This window comes from Podarcis bocagei (genome assembly GCF_964188305.1).
Source record: "Podarcis bocagei genome assembly, chromosome: 15".
In the NCBI taxonomy this organism is placed as follows: Eukaryota; Metazoa; Chordata; class Lepidosauria; order Squamata; family Lacertidae; genus Podarcis; species Podarcis bocagei.
The window spans coordinates 45704368-45720408 of record NC_138141.1 but is presented as its reverse complement, the minus strand read 5'-3'; the positions used below and the strand labels follow the sequence as shown (position 1 = coordinate 45720408).

The window sequence follows — 16041 nt, the reverse complement described above, 5'->3', positions numbered from 1 at the left end:
GTAAATAATTATTTCTCAAAAGATCTGCTGCCCAGATCTGGGGACACCTTTGTAATAAATTTAGAATTTTTAAATAAAAATAACCAGTTGACTTAATATTGGCAGACTGGCTTCAAACCTGGTTGGCAGGATAAGTGCGATGGAGAAAGCTTTCCACAAGAATTATTTGATTTCTGTACTACCCTTCATCTGAGGATCACCCGGTGATTTACACAACATAAAGAGGTCAGGAGGGCGGAGAGCCCAATGGCACAAACTTTGGACTAGCGCAGTGCACAAGTAGGCTGCAAAGAGGTAGAAATAGCTCAGTTACAGTGAATATTCGGTACCGTGAGCAGCTGGCATGTCCACAGGGAGACGTTGGTTTGAACTAGTTTATTTGTCAGCTATAGTCTCAATAGCCACAGTGCAATCTAAATTGTCAAGCACATCAAAGCGGTGTCAAAACTCTTATATGCCATGTGAGTTAAATACAATTTAAACTGGCAGGAAAACTGAAACTCATCAACTTTGGGGACACATAATGTCCATTTAATAGTAATTCAATTTGCATCCTACATCTACCAAGAAATTGATCCTAATGTGCAACGCACGTAAGAAAATATTGAGGTACCTTTTCAATTTTGTTACCATCACCCTAGGTATCTCACATATCCATATGTCTATATTTTTAAAGCAATGAGTCACAAATACGGTTTTTGCAATTTTTATTTACTTCACGTATTATGCACATGTCAATTACATACTACAAAAAGTAACTGTCAAGAAAGTGTGTAGTGTTATATAATACAGTGGCACATTTTTACATGTTTTTGATTCTTGTTCGCTTACTTAGTATCTTTCATCCAAATGGCATGTTATTAAAGATGATTAAAATACTTGCAGTATTAGGAATTCCAACAGATTAACAAGATTAAACCACAGCAAGTTTTAGTATGAAAGGCTGGGTTTGACTTAGATGGAAGACAGGATACACAGCAGCCCATTCAAAGAGAGTTCAGTATACCGATGCAAAACTGCACCAAAGAGAATGAAAACAGGGCAACCGATGGCGGTGCTGTAGTTAGAAACCTTTATGAGTTACGCTAGCTGTAGCACAAGTTAACCACCCAACACTGACCAAGTGACGCAGTCTTAAATCTCTGAAGTAACTAGGAAGGAAGGAGCTTCACTGTGGAAAAGAAAAAGCAGCCTCCGATCTTGTGCAGGAGTTTAATGTCATCCATGCTTCCCTGCCTTCCAGCCTTACTCAGCACAAACATTGAAGCAAAGGGAAGTTTGTTTTTTTCTGTTCCGTCTCAATCACTGTTGCATTCTTAAACACAGGGAATTTCCCCACACAACTTAAGAGAAGGGGTGGGGGGGGGGTCTTCCTGATGTTGCTGGATGACAACTCCCATCACCTCTGCACTACTGGGTGGGTTTGCTGGGCTTGACTGGAACTGAATGCCAGCAACATCCGGAGGACTGTTGACTTAGGCACAAAAGCTGGTTCCCTTCCTTCTGCCAAGCTGATCAGTTCCAAACTGAAATGGACTGTAATACCTATATTTTTTATTTAAAAATGCAGCACATCAAGGTTTAATTAAAAATATTGCATTTCTCTGTAAAATACAGTTCCATGACAAAATTTAATAGTGTGAAAGAGGAACTACTAAAATCAACAAAAGCAAAGAAAGGTCTATGGATTTTAAGACTGTAGCATGTACTAAAGCTGTTTAATAAGGAGTTATGTTATCTTACAGGAAATGCTGTAAAAAGAAAAGGGAGGAACTTGCTGAGGAATTGGTCAACTTTACAGAGACAGGTAGGTCTCAACTATCAAATTCCAGTTAAGGAGAAGAATTAAATAATAATAATCTGCATTCCCCATAGAAATCCAAGAAGGTTCATGAAGGCAACTGATTGTGTTCACGGCTTGCCCAATAATTTGGAAGCATGATCTAGATAAAACATGCAACAAGCACCATCAGAAGGAATATTACCTGCCAACCTGAATTATTGATCAGCAAGAGCATTTTGCTAAAACCTGTCTGATGCCGTCACACATCTACAGCCAATTTGCATTACTCTGCAGGCACTGCCCTTTCAACGTAAAGCAATCGCACTTAAGCAGAAGTGAAGAACATGACCACTGCAGTGTTCCAGCCCCAAGGGCCTAACACACGGTGGTGTATTCTGCACATGGTCTCCATACTGGGATCCAGCTACTCCACTGCAACATGTAACAAGACAACACCCCATTTATACGGGATCATCCAAAGGACATTTCAGTTCTTTATCCTTTAGGAAGAAAAGCCTTCTTTACAATTGCTGCATCTGGGTGGATGGTTGGATTGTTTAAAAAAGGATGTTGGGGGGGGGGGAGAAAGCAGCCTGGGAAATATTAGCACAAAAGTTGGATGTTTAAGTAGTGAAAAAGTGAAGGGATAAAAATTAATTTTGTGAATTATGAATGTATTAGAATCAATCCCAAAGCGTTTAAGTATTTCCATTAGTTTATTAAAAATAAGATCTTCATGGAGCCATCATGTGAATGCTTTACAAATGGAAACAAACAGACCTAAATAGCAGGTTTTAAAAAAAGGTTTTGGCATTTTGATTTCTGATGGCAATATTCAGTGCTTATTTTCTGGGGGTATGCACACCCCTAAACGTTTTGTGAATCTAACAGGAAAAGAAACTTTTTTTAAAAAAATAATAATTGTTTCTTCTCTAGCACGGTGAATTGTCCGTTCCGTTGCTACCCCAACGGTGGCCTCATTTCCTGTCACGGTGTTTCCTGAGTCTCAGACGGAATGAGAGTACCCCTAAACCTTTTTTTTAAGGAAAAAAGCACTGGCAATACTTATCTTACTATACTGAATGAATAAAAGCACGCAAAGACTTTGAGGCACTTCCATTCCTTCCTGCAGCGCGTCAAAGGTTACATCTGGAGTGTAGTGCTCAGATCTGTAACAGATTCAGCAACTTGTATCGTTACCCATATTAGTGAATAAAGTGCAACAAACATAGTTCTCTGCACTTAGAAGGCCAAATAGTCTACCTAATTTTTTAGGTTTTAATCTCTACTTCTGGAATTAAATCAATAACTTGCTATGCCTGTACTGGAGACTGATTTCTGAAACCCCCTTTCTTGGGAACTCTGGGGAATAGCCAAAACGCAGAATAGTTATACAATAGCTAACCCATTCAAATGATGGTAGTTATGCAATAGCTACCCCAGTATCAAAATAGTATGTTTAAACAGTCACCTGCAATGTGCAAATTGTACTTATTATGCAACAAGCAGTTATGATGCAGGAGTTGCAAATCAAATCCAAAGAGAGGAAATTTTCTTGGCTTAGCAAGTTGTGAGCCTTCTACTAAACCATTCAGGTTTGCTGCCTACAGACAAAGCAATGGGACTGGTAAAGCCATACACAAGAACCCTCTTGAGGTGGCCAAATCCTACTTCCAGCAGGGAGGAGGGGAGGGGAGAGGGGAAGTGATGTCTCTGATTTACCTATCCTTATGTGCCACTTTTGGCACAGAAGCCATTGAGTTTCGTACCCTGAAAACACAAGCCTCTTTTAAGTGTCGGGTCCCAGGGATATTTCAACAATATCAGTGTCTTGCAGAAGTGACACTGCTTTTGACATCTAGGAACAGTCTATGGCAGCTGCAGTGGAACACAGTGTGTTTGTTCCCATCTGTAAGCAGAACCGTTGAGCCATACTCAGCTGAAGTCTTCCTCGGGATTCTGTTGATCGAGCAGCCGGACATGCGTGAACGGGAAGTGTCCTCTCCTGCCATTGCACTCTCCTTCCCACTGGCCACTCATGTTAATCTTGGTGACCTTTACCAGCTCACCGACCTGCAGCCAAGAATGAAAGCACCACTGTTAACAACTCCTCGGACAAGTAGAGTCCACAATTATTTGGTCAAAGTAGTCAGTCACAACACTATACTGAGCCAATAACCCCTTTCCAAAAGCACCAAGGAGAATGGGAAGCAGTGAAATTAAGACACACAACCAGCAAAGCATCAGTGGAGACTCTTGGCTTGACTCTTCCAAGACCACAGAATGGCCTTCCTGGTGCAGCCTGCACAGCTGCTTGCATATTTCCGTTCCACTGTGTCCAGGAGAAAACACAAAGCGGCACCATCTCAGGTGCTGCTCAAAAGCAAGTGAAGTCACTTGGGGAAAAATTAAGCTCATTTAACAGGCAGCCTACAATCACAAAAGGTTTCAGGTTTGAACTGGCCCATTTTATTGCTTTCATAAAACCAAGGACCACTCAGTCAAATGATTAACTACATGCAAAGAGCAGAAGGCAAATCCCGCTTGCTGCAGGAACTGAAGATCCCAGTGGGGCTTGGATTTAGCGCCAAATTTATGATCAGGATGAAAACTACCTGGTGAGCCTAAGGAAACAGTGTAGCCTCCCAATAATATTAAGGAAGTGGAAACAGTAACACTCCCATCAGGCAGGCCTCTCTATGATCAGACAAAGCCTTGCAAATCACCTGGGTCACCTGAAAGACTGAGCAAAGAGCCTCTCCCAAAGCAGCTGCCCTACAAAGTCTGCTTTGCCATTTACTGCTCCAACCTCTTGCTCTTGAACAACTGAAGTTAGGGTTTTATCTACTCACATAAGGGAAATGCTGTATACAGTGGTACCTCTGGTTATGAACTTAATTCATTCTGGAGGTCTGTTCTTAACCTGAAACCTTTCTTAACTTGAGGTACCATTTTAGCTAATGGGGCCTACCGCTGCTGCTACATGATTTCTGTTCTCATCCTTAAGTAAAGTTCTTAACCCAAGGTACTACTTCCAGGTTCGGGGAGTCTGTAACCTAAAGCGTTTGTAACCCGAGGTACCACTGTAGTATGAAAGCATAAACCTCTAAGGAGACAGTAGACCTTACTGAACTGCATAGCAGTGTGCTACCCACAACATTTGGCATAGCAATCTGTTTGCCAAAGCAATGTGTCTAATCAGGCCTTTCAGAAAACTGCATGGATGTAGAGAACCCCCTTGTCTCTGAACAACACAGAATCCTCATTCTTTTGGATGCACAAGCCTGCAGAATGAAACAATTCTAAAGTTCAGTATAGGCTGCTCCCAGATTTCAGCATAATTAAACCTTTAAGGAAAAAACAAAAGTGGCAATCGCATGCACTAGAAGCAGCAGGCAAGCACACCCTGCCTGCCCAAGGGTCCAACATTAGACACGTGTAACATTTTGTAAAGGACCCCTGGATGGTTAAGTCCAGTCGAATTTGACTATGGGGCATGGCGCTCATCTCTGCTTTCAGGCCTAGGGAGGCGGTGTTTGTCTGCAGACAGCTTTTCCAGGTCATGTGGCTAGCATGACTAAACCACTTCTAACGCATGGGGCACCGTGACAAGTGCCAGAGACACAGAAACGCCATTTACATTTAGTACTGTAGATGCACAAGGATACAGGACAACATATTGCTGCAAGGTGAGGATTGGCCCCTTAATGGTATGTTTTCACCGCCCCTTTCATATATTTTAAACAAAGAATGCATGAAAAGCATGACTACTTTTGATTAACAGCAAAAGGATTCTTAACCTCTTAGGATGCAAGGCTATTTGAAAAAGAAATTGCTTGAACCAATCTCTTTTTGCCCATTATGTACCTCCAAAGCCAAGGCTGTCTTGTCGTAGGCATTAGGGACCCGCTTCTGGATAACCCGGGCAAAAATGGGGCCATTCTGGAGGTTGGGGAGCGGAGTGTTGATGCTGGGCTGGGCATAGGGACCTGGCTCCGGCCCACCCAGCGGCTGTGGGAGCGCACTATCCTGGTTACCTCCAATCGGAGCAGATACTGAAGCAGAGGCAGGTCTATACTTCTCGACGTACGGAACAGGGATCATCCCTCGCTTGCCTTCGCTGTCTTCTGCATTCCACCACTGCTCTTCAGGCTTTTCCCGGATTCTCAGTATGTCTCCTTTTTTAAATGGAAGATCTTCCTCATCATTGCCATTAAAGTCAAAGAGAGCACGCACATACTCAGCCTCTTCCTGCCTCAGCTGCACATCACTGTTATGTTTGGATTTTGAAACAGGTTCTATCAAGGTTGTAGTGTCCAAGTAGTGTATTTTGTAGAACTCCAGTAAAGCTGGCAGGGAGTCAAACTCTTGGTCCCCTATTCGAAACCTAGGAGGATTATTTGACCCTGGGAGTAGGAGGGGAGAAAGAAAACTACAGATTACTTACTCCAAAAACTATGAGCATGGCCAAACAGATAACTCTGACTGTAACTAGCTTTCTTTCAGTGCAATCAACTTTTCAATTTGTGACCGTCTTAAATATTTATTTAGCTTATATGCAACCATGTAAAAGCACTCTTTTTTACTAAGGCAGTGTTTAAAAATATCTAATACCTCATTGTAAAAGCAAACAGAAAAACTCTCCAGTGTTATGGTCACCACACAAATGTGCCTTGTCCTGCATCCTCACAGCAAGCATCACTTGCGCAATCTTCTCTCCATAATGGAATGCATTATGGAGAGAACGCAGGCATAAAGTTGTGCATTCAATTTACAGGGCACCACCTGAGCCCCAACCACCAAAGTAACCAAGCCAAGCGGTTTTACAGCACTGTCAACGAACACTTGATTGCAAACTCGGCAACTGCTGCTCTTCCAAAAGATTTCAAAGGCGCTTCATGCCTTCAAAGCAGGTGCAGGTGAACCGAGCAAGCAGCAACAAACACAACACTGGAACTTTGAAACAATTATAAAAAGCCAAGCGTAGGAGCAGCGCACATCTTTTCGGGGGCCAATCGCAACAGCAGGAAGTTCCCAGCAGAAAGCAAGGAATCAGAAACATTGCTGGCTGGAGCGAGGCAGGATCCTTTCGCGGACCGTCTGGTCGCTCCTAATTTTGTTTGGGAGGGGGTAGAGAAGAGCGAAGGTGGAGTCAGGAAGACTAAAGTTCCCTCTCTCCCAGTATACAGCTAACCAAGGACCGGGGTCCACCCCGTCTCAGGCCAAACGCAGGCGCGGCCTAGCCCGCCAGAAAACCGAGGAGGCGTCGGTCTGCCGAACCAGCCTCGTGCTGGGGCAGCCCCGCCCAAGGCAGCGCCCGAAAAGGCCTCCCGCCGCGCCCGCCGGAGCTGCAGGCCCCTCGCCCACATAAAGGGGCGGAGGCGGGGAGGCCGGCCCCGGGGCCCCCGCTCCTCCCTGGGCGCACCTTGGCTGTTGACGATGTAGTGGGAGACGCGGGAGCTCTCGGAGACGGAGAGGACGAAGTCTCCGGGGATGCTGCTGGAGTCCCGCACCAGGAAGGTGCCGTGGCGCTGCCCCTGCAGGAGCCCCACCGCCTCCACCCGGTTCAGGCGGCCCCAGTACCAGCTCGCCTGGTCCTCCGCGTCGAACTGCCCGGCCATGGGCGCCGCCTCGGCCCGCCGCCGCCGCACCAGCAGGAGCAGGAGGGGCCGCAAGCCCGGCCGCCGCCGCCGCCGCCGCCGCTTCCCTCCCCCCGCCCTCCAGCCGCCCAAGATGGCCGCCGCCGCGCCTCACCGCCCGGAAGTGACGGTGGGCTCGACCGGAAGCCCTCTGAGCGGGGGGGGGGAAGGGGAGAGAGAAGATCCTGCTGAAGCGTCATAGCTCTGCGTCACGGCCGGGGGCTTAGAGCTAGGCAGGGAAAGAAGGGTATCTGACAACCCGGAGAAGGAACTTCCGGAAGCGGAGAGTCTTGCAACTTACGTCACTGCCCCGAAAGCTCCTCCCCCGGGGCGCGGGGCAGCAGATCTTCCAAAGGGGGCAACTCTGGGCGCCCGAGGGGGCCGCGCCCCCCCATAAAACATTTGGGGGGGGCCGCCCCCAAGTTGATGGGCATTACTATTCAAATAGTGTGCGTGCACCACGTCCTGTGATTGATTATGCGGGGCAGTGCTTACCAGCCCCCCCCCCCAATATTTTATTCACGATGGCATAATAATAATAATAATAATAATAACAACAATTTTTTTTTATATCCCGCCCTCCCCAGCCGAAGCCGGGCTCAGGGCGGCTAACAACAATAAAATAATACAACATTCTAAAATTTCATTATAAAATCAAATTGAATAATAATAAATCCCTAAGATCTTTATGACGTAGCTGCCAACTATGATAGCGGAAAGTGGTGCCTCCACGGCCAGGAGCAGTTTATCTCCTGCCTGAGACAAGGTTTTTAGTTGCCCCTTTGTGAATAGGGTTTTATGGATTGTAAATGTTTTATTGATGATTTGTTAAATTTTAGGTATGATTTATGCTGTATTTCTAATGCTCTATTATGCTTTATCACGCTACTGTTATTTATTGCTTGTAAGCTGCAATGGATAACAGCATAGAAATACAATCAAACCCAGCTTCTAAGGAGGCCTTTTGCCACGAGGTCCTGCTGCGGCGCGTCTTTCCAGGCACTTCAGTGGGAAGCAGACAGGAGGGCTCGATTGGGGTAGGCACCCCCACCCCACATTCTAGTCCAGCAGAAGCAAGTCTGTTCTCCTGTTTTGCTGCTTGGAATCTCCTGTGGCTGCACCAGCTTTAAATACAACTTAATATTGTTTGCACTGGCTGGCAGCCTGCCCCCCCCCCAGGATTGCATGCTGGGGACATTGCCACCTCTACCGGTAGATGCTGCCTGGGACAACAAGGGTCTTCTGTGTGCCAAGCACTGGCCCTTCCCTAGAAGTTGGTATGGAAAAATTGAGGGGAATAGGGCTGTAAAAGCCAACCCCAAGTTCTGTGGGTCAGAAAAATTAGAGTGGAGGCAGGAACCAATGGAAAACAAGGAATATCTTTATTTTTCTGTTGCAGCAGAGTCCTCACCATCACCTTGCAAGGAGGTGATGCCCCAGGATAAAGGTGTGTAAGTGCTTTTGAAGACTTTAGAAGTCGCCCCTTAGCCCAGAGGCTTTCAACCTTTTTGAGTCCACGGCAGCCTTGTCCAACTACAATCTTTCTGTGTCTCCCCTGAGGGGATACACTCCAAGCCTCAGAAGCCCAGTTATGTCACCCCTTGTCTGCAAAACTGACAGCCCCTCAGCTTTTTTTAAACAATCTCCTTTTGTATTCCCTCAGGCTCCTCTGCTCTCCCATCTCCTTGGGAGTCTTCTGGACAGCAGCCACCACTCCACCCCAAAGAGAGGTGTCTCCTCATGCCGCCTGATGGAAAAAGAGATGTGGGTGGGCATCAGAGGAGGGAGAAAAGGAAGGAAAGAGGGACGGAGGCCAGAGTTGCCTGCGGCATCCCATCATTCAAAGCACTCCAGGGTGCCATGCTGAAAACCCCTGGACTAGGAGTCAGGCATGGCTGCAGTCTTGCTCTCTGTCCTATTTTAGATCATTTGGTGGTATATTTGGGATACCAGAAAACAGGGCAGGTGCTGTTTGTTTTGTATGCCCTTGAAGAGACTGAATAAAAATCATTATTATTATTATTTTTAAAGTATAAAAATAAAAAACTCAGCCAAATGGGCGGGGTATAAATAATAAATTATTATTCATTATTCTTATTAACATACATCCATAAATGACAAGTGTCATGGTTAAAGCAATTAAAGTGTTAAAATACTGATTTTTGTTTTATACTTTGTTGGGTGTAGTGAAGGGTTAACCTTCTGTGCCTCGAGCTTTGGTGTTTTATGCAATATTGCTCATGTTTCTTTCCCCTGATGAATATTACATATCTCTTTTACTTGAAATAAATGAATAAGCCTCGTCTGCGCCCCTTGATTTCAAAGGCTCCGCCCCTGACTGCCACTCCAAACGTGGCCGCGGGGAGGCGAGCTAAACCACAACTCCCGTCGCGCACCGCGGCGTTCCGTAGCCCCGCGAGGCCTCGTGGCGCGCATGCTCCCTCCAGCCTGGCTGGGGTGCGGGAGGCCCGCCCCGGAAATCTCTTCCGCCCGGCAGCTCGCGGTTCTCCGCAGGACTTCTCGCGGCGTTTGGGCGCCGTAGCCTCGCGAGAGCTGGCGCTATAAGCTGGCGCGGGGCTCACGTGGTTCTCTCTTTTTCGCCTTCCTTTCCAAGATGGCGCCGAAAGTGAAGAAGGAGGGTGAGCCTCGTGGTGGGGGCTCGGGGGGCGCCCTCTCTGGGGCAGCCGTGGACCTGGGGGGGGGCTGCAGTGCGGGGAGGGAGTTGGCTGGCGAGGGCGGGGTATAAGTAAAATTTATTATTATTATATTATTTCACCCCCCTATAATTGCTATAGCTCTGTTACTTAACTTTCTCTGCTGGGGGGCCTGTTGAGAAGGGTTTGTGGGGGGGGGCTGCTGGTTTCTCTCTCTCCCCCCTAAGTTGGAAGTGGCTTGGCTGCAAGGCAGCCCTCAAATAGGGGAGGGGACTAAATTATGGGTAGGGAGGAGGTGGTAAATTGGGGGGGGGTTTCAAAAGGGCTTGTTTCCTGGGGGGGGGAAGGCTGCTGGTTCGTTCATCCTTCTCTTAGCAGTGCCCCCCCCCCCAGGTGGTTTGGATGAAGTGGTTTGGGAAGACTGACATGGTATTAGCCACCACATTTGGATGTGAGAATGATTAGAAAAATTAGAATATGCAGCAGGAATAGATGATTTGAGGAAACCATGGAAGCATGGAAAGGAAGTCGATCTAAAAAGAAATTATTTAATGAATAGATTGAAATGTTTTCTTTTTTCTCTTTCTTTTCCCCCTCTGTTTTTTTAAAAAAATATTTTATTTTATAGTCTACAAAAGAAAACCATAAAATAAATATAAAACAGGTCCAAAGCAATTGTCGTAGCAACAGTAAAAATACTGTTATATTTTGAAAAAATTATAAAGAAGAGGAGATAGTATTGGCCACCAGCTTGGATGACGTTAAAAGAAATTTTGACAGATTCATCGGGGTGGAGGGGGCTACCTGGGCCTACTAGCCACACAGTCAGAGGCAGCAAGTGCCTCTGAATAACGATTGCTCGGAATCACAGGGATACGAAGATTTCCCTCCTTCTCTTGTAATAGTGAAACCCAATGAAGCTGAATGTTGAAAGATTCAGGACAGTCCAAATTGGAAGGGGCATTGAGGGACATCCAGCCCTGGCTGAGGCTGTAGGGTGACATGTGTTTGTGTTTTATACCTACCTGGCAGCCAGACCCATCTAACAAGTGAAGTAAGAGTTGACCTACTGTTGAGTGGCTTTCATTTCTGGCTTTTAGAAAGCTTGTAGGCTTCCTTCTTTTTCAAAATATGTTTTTATAGCAACAGGTAGCTTTCTCCCCCACCCCCCAAATCTTTATTAACCCTGAGCAGATTTCTTTACATGTTATTCTGCATGTTCTAGATCAGTAGAATCTGGCTTTTTCAGAAATGCTCCCCCCCTTTACTCAAAGAGACACCCAGGGACCCACTTTTTAACTTCATGAAATATTTTTTGTTGTACAGCTGTAGTGTTGCTGTTGCAGCCCACTCCTAAATCAGGTTGTGACCCAATAGATCCTGACTTACCAGTGGACTAAGATGGTGTTGAGGCAAACACTATAAATCTACCCTTCCCGTTCTCATAAAAAGAGACCTGTTGAATCAGACTAAACATTCATATAGCCAGCCCAGCATCCTGTTGTCACAGTGGCCAACCAAACAGCAAGCAGACCACGATCACAACAGCACTGTCTACTTGTGTTCTCCTGTGACTGGTATTCAGAAGAGGTTGCACATAGCTGTCCTGGCTAATAGCCACTCAGAGCCCTCTGAATTTGTCCAAATCCCTTTTAAAGCCATCTAGGTTGGTCCCATCATTGCTTCCTGTGAAAATGAGTTCCATAATTTAACTGTGCTCTGGGTGAAGAAATACTCTTGCCTCTCCTGAATCCTCTAGTACTGGGATAACTCACCTTCTTTCTAAATGAGGGTGGGCAACACAATATTCCAATAGAGTTTGCACCATAGATTTGTATAAGGACAGTTTAATTTTCAGTCCCTGATGATCCCTAATGTGGAATTTGCCTTTTCCACAGCATCTTGATGATGGGTCGACATTTTCATTGTGCTAGCATAACTACAAGACCTCTCTTGACCACTCACTGCTAGTTCAGAGCCCGTTAGTTTATGCAAAGATTTCCTTCCCTCTGTGGGTCACTAAAAATACATGTTTCTGTTACTGGAATTGATGTGGAGTAAATTGCATAGGCTTTAAAGGCCATGTGCTGATAATCCCGTTGAAGCTGTATGGGATGTGCAGAGGATCTCTCCCTCCCCTCCCCCCACCTCCCTGCTCATCCTCAGCTCTGTCTTCTCCTTGCAGCTGTCCCGGCCAAGACCGAGGCAAAATCCAAAGCCCTGAAAGCTAAAAAGGCAGTCCTGAAAGGCGTCCACAGTCACAAGAAGAAGAAGATCCGGACGTCCCCTACCTTCAGAAGGCCGAAAACACTGCGGTTACGGAGGCAGCCCAAGTATCCCAGGAAGAGTGCGCCAAGGAGGAACAAGTAAGTCGGCCCAAGAGATGCTCAGCGTGGCCCACCAAGTTCTGGTAGCCAGGCAAAATACCCATTCTACTTGTGTATTAAAAATGGATTTTTTTAATGGCATATAGTATCTTCCTGCAATGAGTTCCACAGTGTCTTCCTTTAAAAATTGCTGATCAGTTTCTGCACTGTCCCTCTCAGCTCCAGTCTATTTTGACAGTTTTGTTTATTTTTAAAAAAATATTTCTGAAGAAAAGTAAAATATTTACACTTAGAAAATATCATAGAAATAATTGAGTGCAATGTCTTTAGTAAAATATTTGGAGGATAAAACTAGATTTATTCTATTTTTATGGTTACTTAATGATGGTACATGAATGATGATTGCTGCTCCTGTTCTCCTCCTCCCCCAAATTGTTGAGGGAGTTTGAGAGTTTCCCCACAGGCATCCAGGTGTTCACAGTGAGAACAGGATGCAGGACAAATGGGCTGTTAGCCTGCTCCAGCAGAGCTCTTTTTATGTTCTCATCTCAGTTCTTTATGAATGCTACGCAGGCATGTTGAAAGCTGTTTTATCCAGAGTCAGACCTCTGACCACTCTAGCTCAGCATTGTCTACTCTGACTGGCAGAGGCACTGGCAGGAGGGACTTTCCCAGCCCTACCTGCAGATTCCCCTGGGGATTGAATTTGGGACCTCCAACGTTTCCCAAGTCTTCTACCAAGTCAGGCTGTTGGCCTATCTATCTTAAGCACACAGACTGGCAGAGGCCCTCTAGGGTTTCAGACAGGGAGGATATTCCCCAGCCCCACTGGAGATGCTGAACCGGAGACCCCCTTTTGCACACAGAGCAGGGGTTCCATTGCTGAGCCCATGGCCTTCCCCTTTGGCCAAGGATCAAAGGTGCAGAGGATGATGATTTAGCGACCAAAGCCTGATTGGTTGTGATTACAGCTTAATAGTGACTGATGCACCTGGATCTGTATTTGAGGACCTCTCACCCTCACCACTTCTGTGAGTAACTGAAAAAGCCCCCTTTTGCTGCCCTCCTTCCCAGGTTGGACCACTATGCCATCATCAAGTTCCCCCTGACCACTGAATCAGCCATGAAGAAGATTGAAGACAACAACACCCTGGTGTTCATCGTGGACGTGAAAGCAAACAAGCACCAAATCAAGCAGGCTGTCAAAAAGCTCTATGACATTGACGTGGCAAAGGTCAACACGCTTATCAGGTGAGCAGAGACCGTGTGTGTGTGTGTGTGTGTGTGAGAGAGAGAGAGAGAGAGAGAGAGAGAGAGAGAGAGGCGGGTACTCTTGTGCAAATGATGGAAACATTATTGAACTGAAGAAAGTGATGCTTTCAAAGGAACCACTGATGCACAAAAAATGCCTCTCCGGGGATCGACAGAGGTGTAAGAATTCTCAGGGGAGGGTATTTGCCGTCTGTAAAGCTTTAGTTCATTTTATAATGTACAGTATATCAAACAGAGAACAATAATAACAGATTAAAATTAAAAAGATGGAAAACAACACTGTAAAACAGGCACATAGAACGAGTACAGTGGCATGTGGGTTAAAACAGCAACATTCCAAGTACAGAATATTATCTGATTGTCAAGCATTTCTCCAAGATTTGCCAGGCTTGGGACGAGGTTGTCTTGAAAATGATGGTTCCATTGCACATGTCATAAAAGGAATGCCAAATCATATAAAAAGTGTCTGGACGTTCTAGTCCTTATCGACATCTCAGATTATGCACAATTTTCTCCTGATAACTATATTCCAGAGTGGGTGGTACCAAGCATCCAGTGTAAGGTTTTGGACTGGAAGATAAGGTTTTCTTTGAACATCTTAGCATCTTGCAACGGGGAAAGGATTGTTTTTGCCAGTGTAAAGTAACTCAAAGCGCACACCTAAAATTTAAATGAGGAACAGGTCTGTTAAGAGGAAGAGCATGGATTTTGATTTTTTTAATATAAAAAAAGTTCTAATTGCTCAAGGTAGTAAAATAAGCTGAAGCAAGAATATCACACACCGCACTTATCCTAGGGAACAAATGTGCACCAGGGCTGGAGAGTAGGAATGGTGCAGCACCACTGCTTTTGAGAGCTAACACCACCTGTCTCCTTCCAGGCCTGACGGTGAGAAGAAAGCCTATGTCCGCCTTGCTCCAGACTATGACGCGCTAGATGTTGCCAACAAGGTAAGGAGGGAGAGGCTGATAGACCCTTTCCCCATAATGGGGCCTTGGAGTAAGGGCAGGCAGGGCCTGGCTGCTGGATCAGGCCAAAGAGGGCCTGGCTAGAGCAGCATCCAGTCCCTGCAGAGGCCAGCCAAATTCCCCAAAAGGGCGCCCACAAACAGAACGGGAGTGCAAGAGCGCTCTCCCCGCCTGAGAGTCCTGGAATTACCAGCCAGGAGAAGAGGAGCCAGAATGGCCATCTTTACATATCGAAAGGAAATTTTGAGTAGTAATAATAATAATAAAATTTTATTTATATCCCGCCCTCCCCAGCCGAAGCCGGGCTCAGAGCTGCTAACAACAATAAAAGTAACACAGCATTCTAAAATCAATTCATTTTAAAATCAATTCAAAATCAAATTAATGGCAACCACTGGGCTAGAGTTCTGTGAGGAATTACCAGAGGAGGGGGTCAGACTGTGCCTTGGCCAAAGACCTGGTGGAACAGCTCTGTCTTGCAGGCCCTGCGGAAAGATATCGGGGCCACAGCCAAAAAGGCCCTGGCTCTGGTTGAGGCCAGCCTAACCTTAGTAAACATTAGGAAGAACTTTCCGAGGGTTGGAACAGACTTCCTCAGAAGGTGATGAGCTCTCCTTCATTGAGGGGTTTAAAACAGTCAGAGATTCTTTAGCTGTGGTTCCTGCAGGGGGGTGGACTAGATGAGCCTTGGAGGTCCCTTCCACCTTTACATTTCTGTTATTCTGGTCATTGCTGCTAGATTTTCTGTTATCGCCGAGAATACTTACTGGGTTTCTAGGAAATAGCCCCAGATCTCAAATTCTTGGACAGTTTTTGCACTATGAGGCTGAGTTGTATAGGCCGCTGTGAAGCTCCTTTGCTAGAAGATGTCAGGTTCCCCCCCCCCCAGGAGGGAGCAGCGCAGTGAGTGGGTGTGATTCCCCAAGAAGCAGAAAAGCTGGGGTAGATCAGACGGCTAATGCAATTCTTCGCTTTTTCTTTTGTGTTTCCAGATTGGCATCATCTAAGTGGCCCGTTGCCAGCATTGTACGAAAAGACCTCCCACCTCTGAAATGCATTTTGTACAAAATGTTTCCTATAGACTCCTGAGTCTAATCCCACCAGTATATGTAAAAGGATTTTGCAATAAATTGCATCTTGGGCTCCATAAGTAACTCCAGACATGCTTTCAAACAAATGCCAAAGTGGGGGGGGGGGGAGAGAAAGGGTCAGCTTTGTCACCAGGCAAGCGCTTGGAGTGTGGGTCTGCAGGCATCTGAAACAATGCTTATGTGTCTTCTCATTCTTTGGAAGCAGAATGATGGCTGCCTGTCTGCAGAAATCCAAGACGGAAGCTGCCGTTTTCAACGTAAAGCCATTTCTAAATCTGTTCAAAATTGGGCACTTCCACTTTCTGAC

General features: G+C 45.9%; 2 protein-coding genes across 3 annotated transcripts; one reads left to right on the top strand and one right to left on the bottom strand.

Moving 5' to 3' along the window:
* Positions 1-690: 690 nt before the first annotated feature.
* On the bottom strand, positions 691-7481 carry CRK (CRK proto-oncogene, adaptor protein). 2 transcript variants are annotated; one of them, XM_081171514.1, is made up of 3 exons: positions 7209-7473; positions 5651-6189; positions 691-3856 (listed from the first exon to the last, which is right to left on the bottom strand). In XM_081171514.1, the coding sequence occupies exons 1-3, from the start codon at positions 7402-7404 to the stop codon at positions 3719-3721; spliced, it is 873 nt and encodes a 290-aa protein (XP_081027640.1). In that variant the 5' UTR covers positions 7405-7473; the 3' UTR covers positions 691-3718. The 2 variants fall into 2 exon arrangements, with proteins under 2 accessions (XP_081027640.1, XP_081027641.1); XM_081171515.1 differs by having other exon boundaries at positions 3715-3856; positions 5821-6189; positions 7209-7481.
* Positions 7482-9917: 2436 nt separating this feature from the next.
* RPL23A (ribosomal protein L23a) lies at positions 9918-15793 on the top strand. Its single transcript, XM_081171516.1, has 5 exons — positions 9918-10061; positions 12262-12442; positions 13478-13654; positions 14556-14625; positions 15636-15793. Exons 1-5 carry the CDS (start codon positions 10037-10039, stop codon positions 15648-15650), a joined length of 468 nt encoding a protein of 155 aa, XP_081027642.1. The 5' UTR covers positions 9918-10036; the 3' UTR covers positions 15651-15793.
* The last annotated feature ends 248 nt before the right edge of the window (positions 15794-16041 follow it).

What these genes read in the sequence shown, in the direction of transcription:
- CRK (XM_081171514.1), bottom strand. Translation starts at nt 7,404, where the DNA reads ATGGCCGGGCAGTTCGACGCGGAGGACCAGGCGAGCTGGTACTGGGGC. An exon ending in CTACATCGTCAACAGCCAAG is followed by an intron (nt 6,190 to 7,208) that starts GTGCGCCCAGGG and finishes TCCTACTCCCAG; the next exon opens with GGTCAAATAATCCTCCTAGG. An exon ending in AGACAGCCTTGGCTTTGGAG is followed by an intron (nt 3,857 to 5,650) that starts GTACATAATGGG and finishes TCTTGGCTGCAG; the next exon opens with GTCGGTGAGCTGGTAAAGGT.
- RPL23A (XM_081171516.1), top strand. Translation starts at nt 10,037, where the DNA reads ATGGCGCCGAAAGTGAAGAAGGAGG. An exon ending in AGTGCGCCAAGGAGGAACAA is followed by an intron (nt 12,443 to 13,477) that starts GTAAGTCGGCCC and finishes CCTCCTTCCCAG; the next exon opens with GTTGGACCACTATGCCATCA. An exon ending in AAGGTCAACACGCTTATCAG is followed by an intron (nt 13,655 to 14,555) that starts GTGAGCAGAGAC and finishes GTCTCCTTCCAG; the next exon opens with GCCTGACGGTGAGAAGAAAG.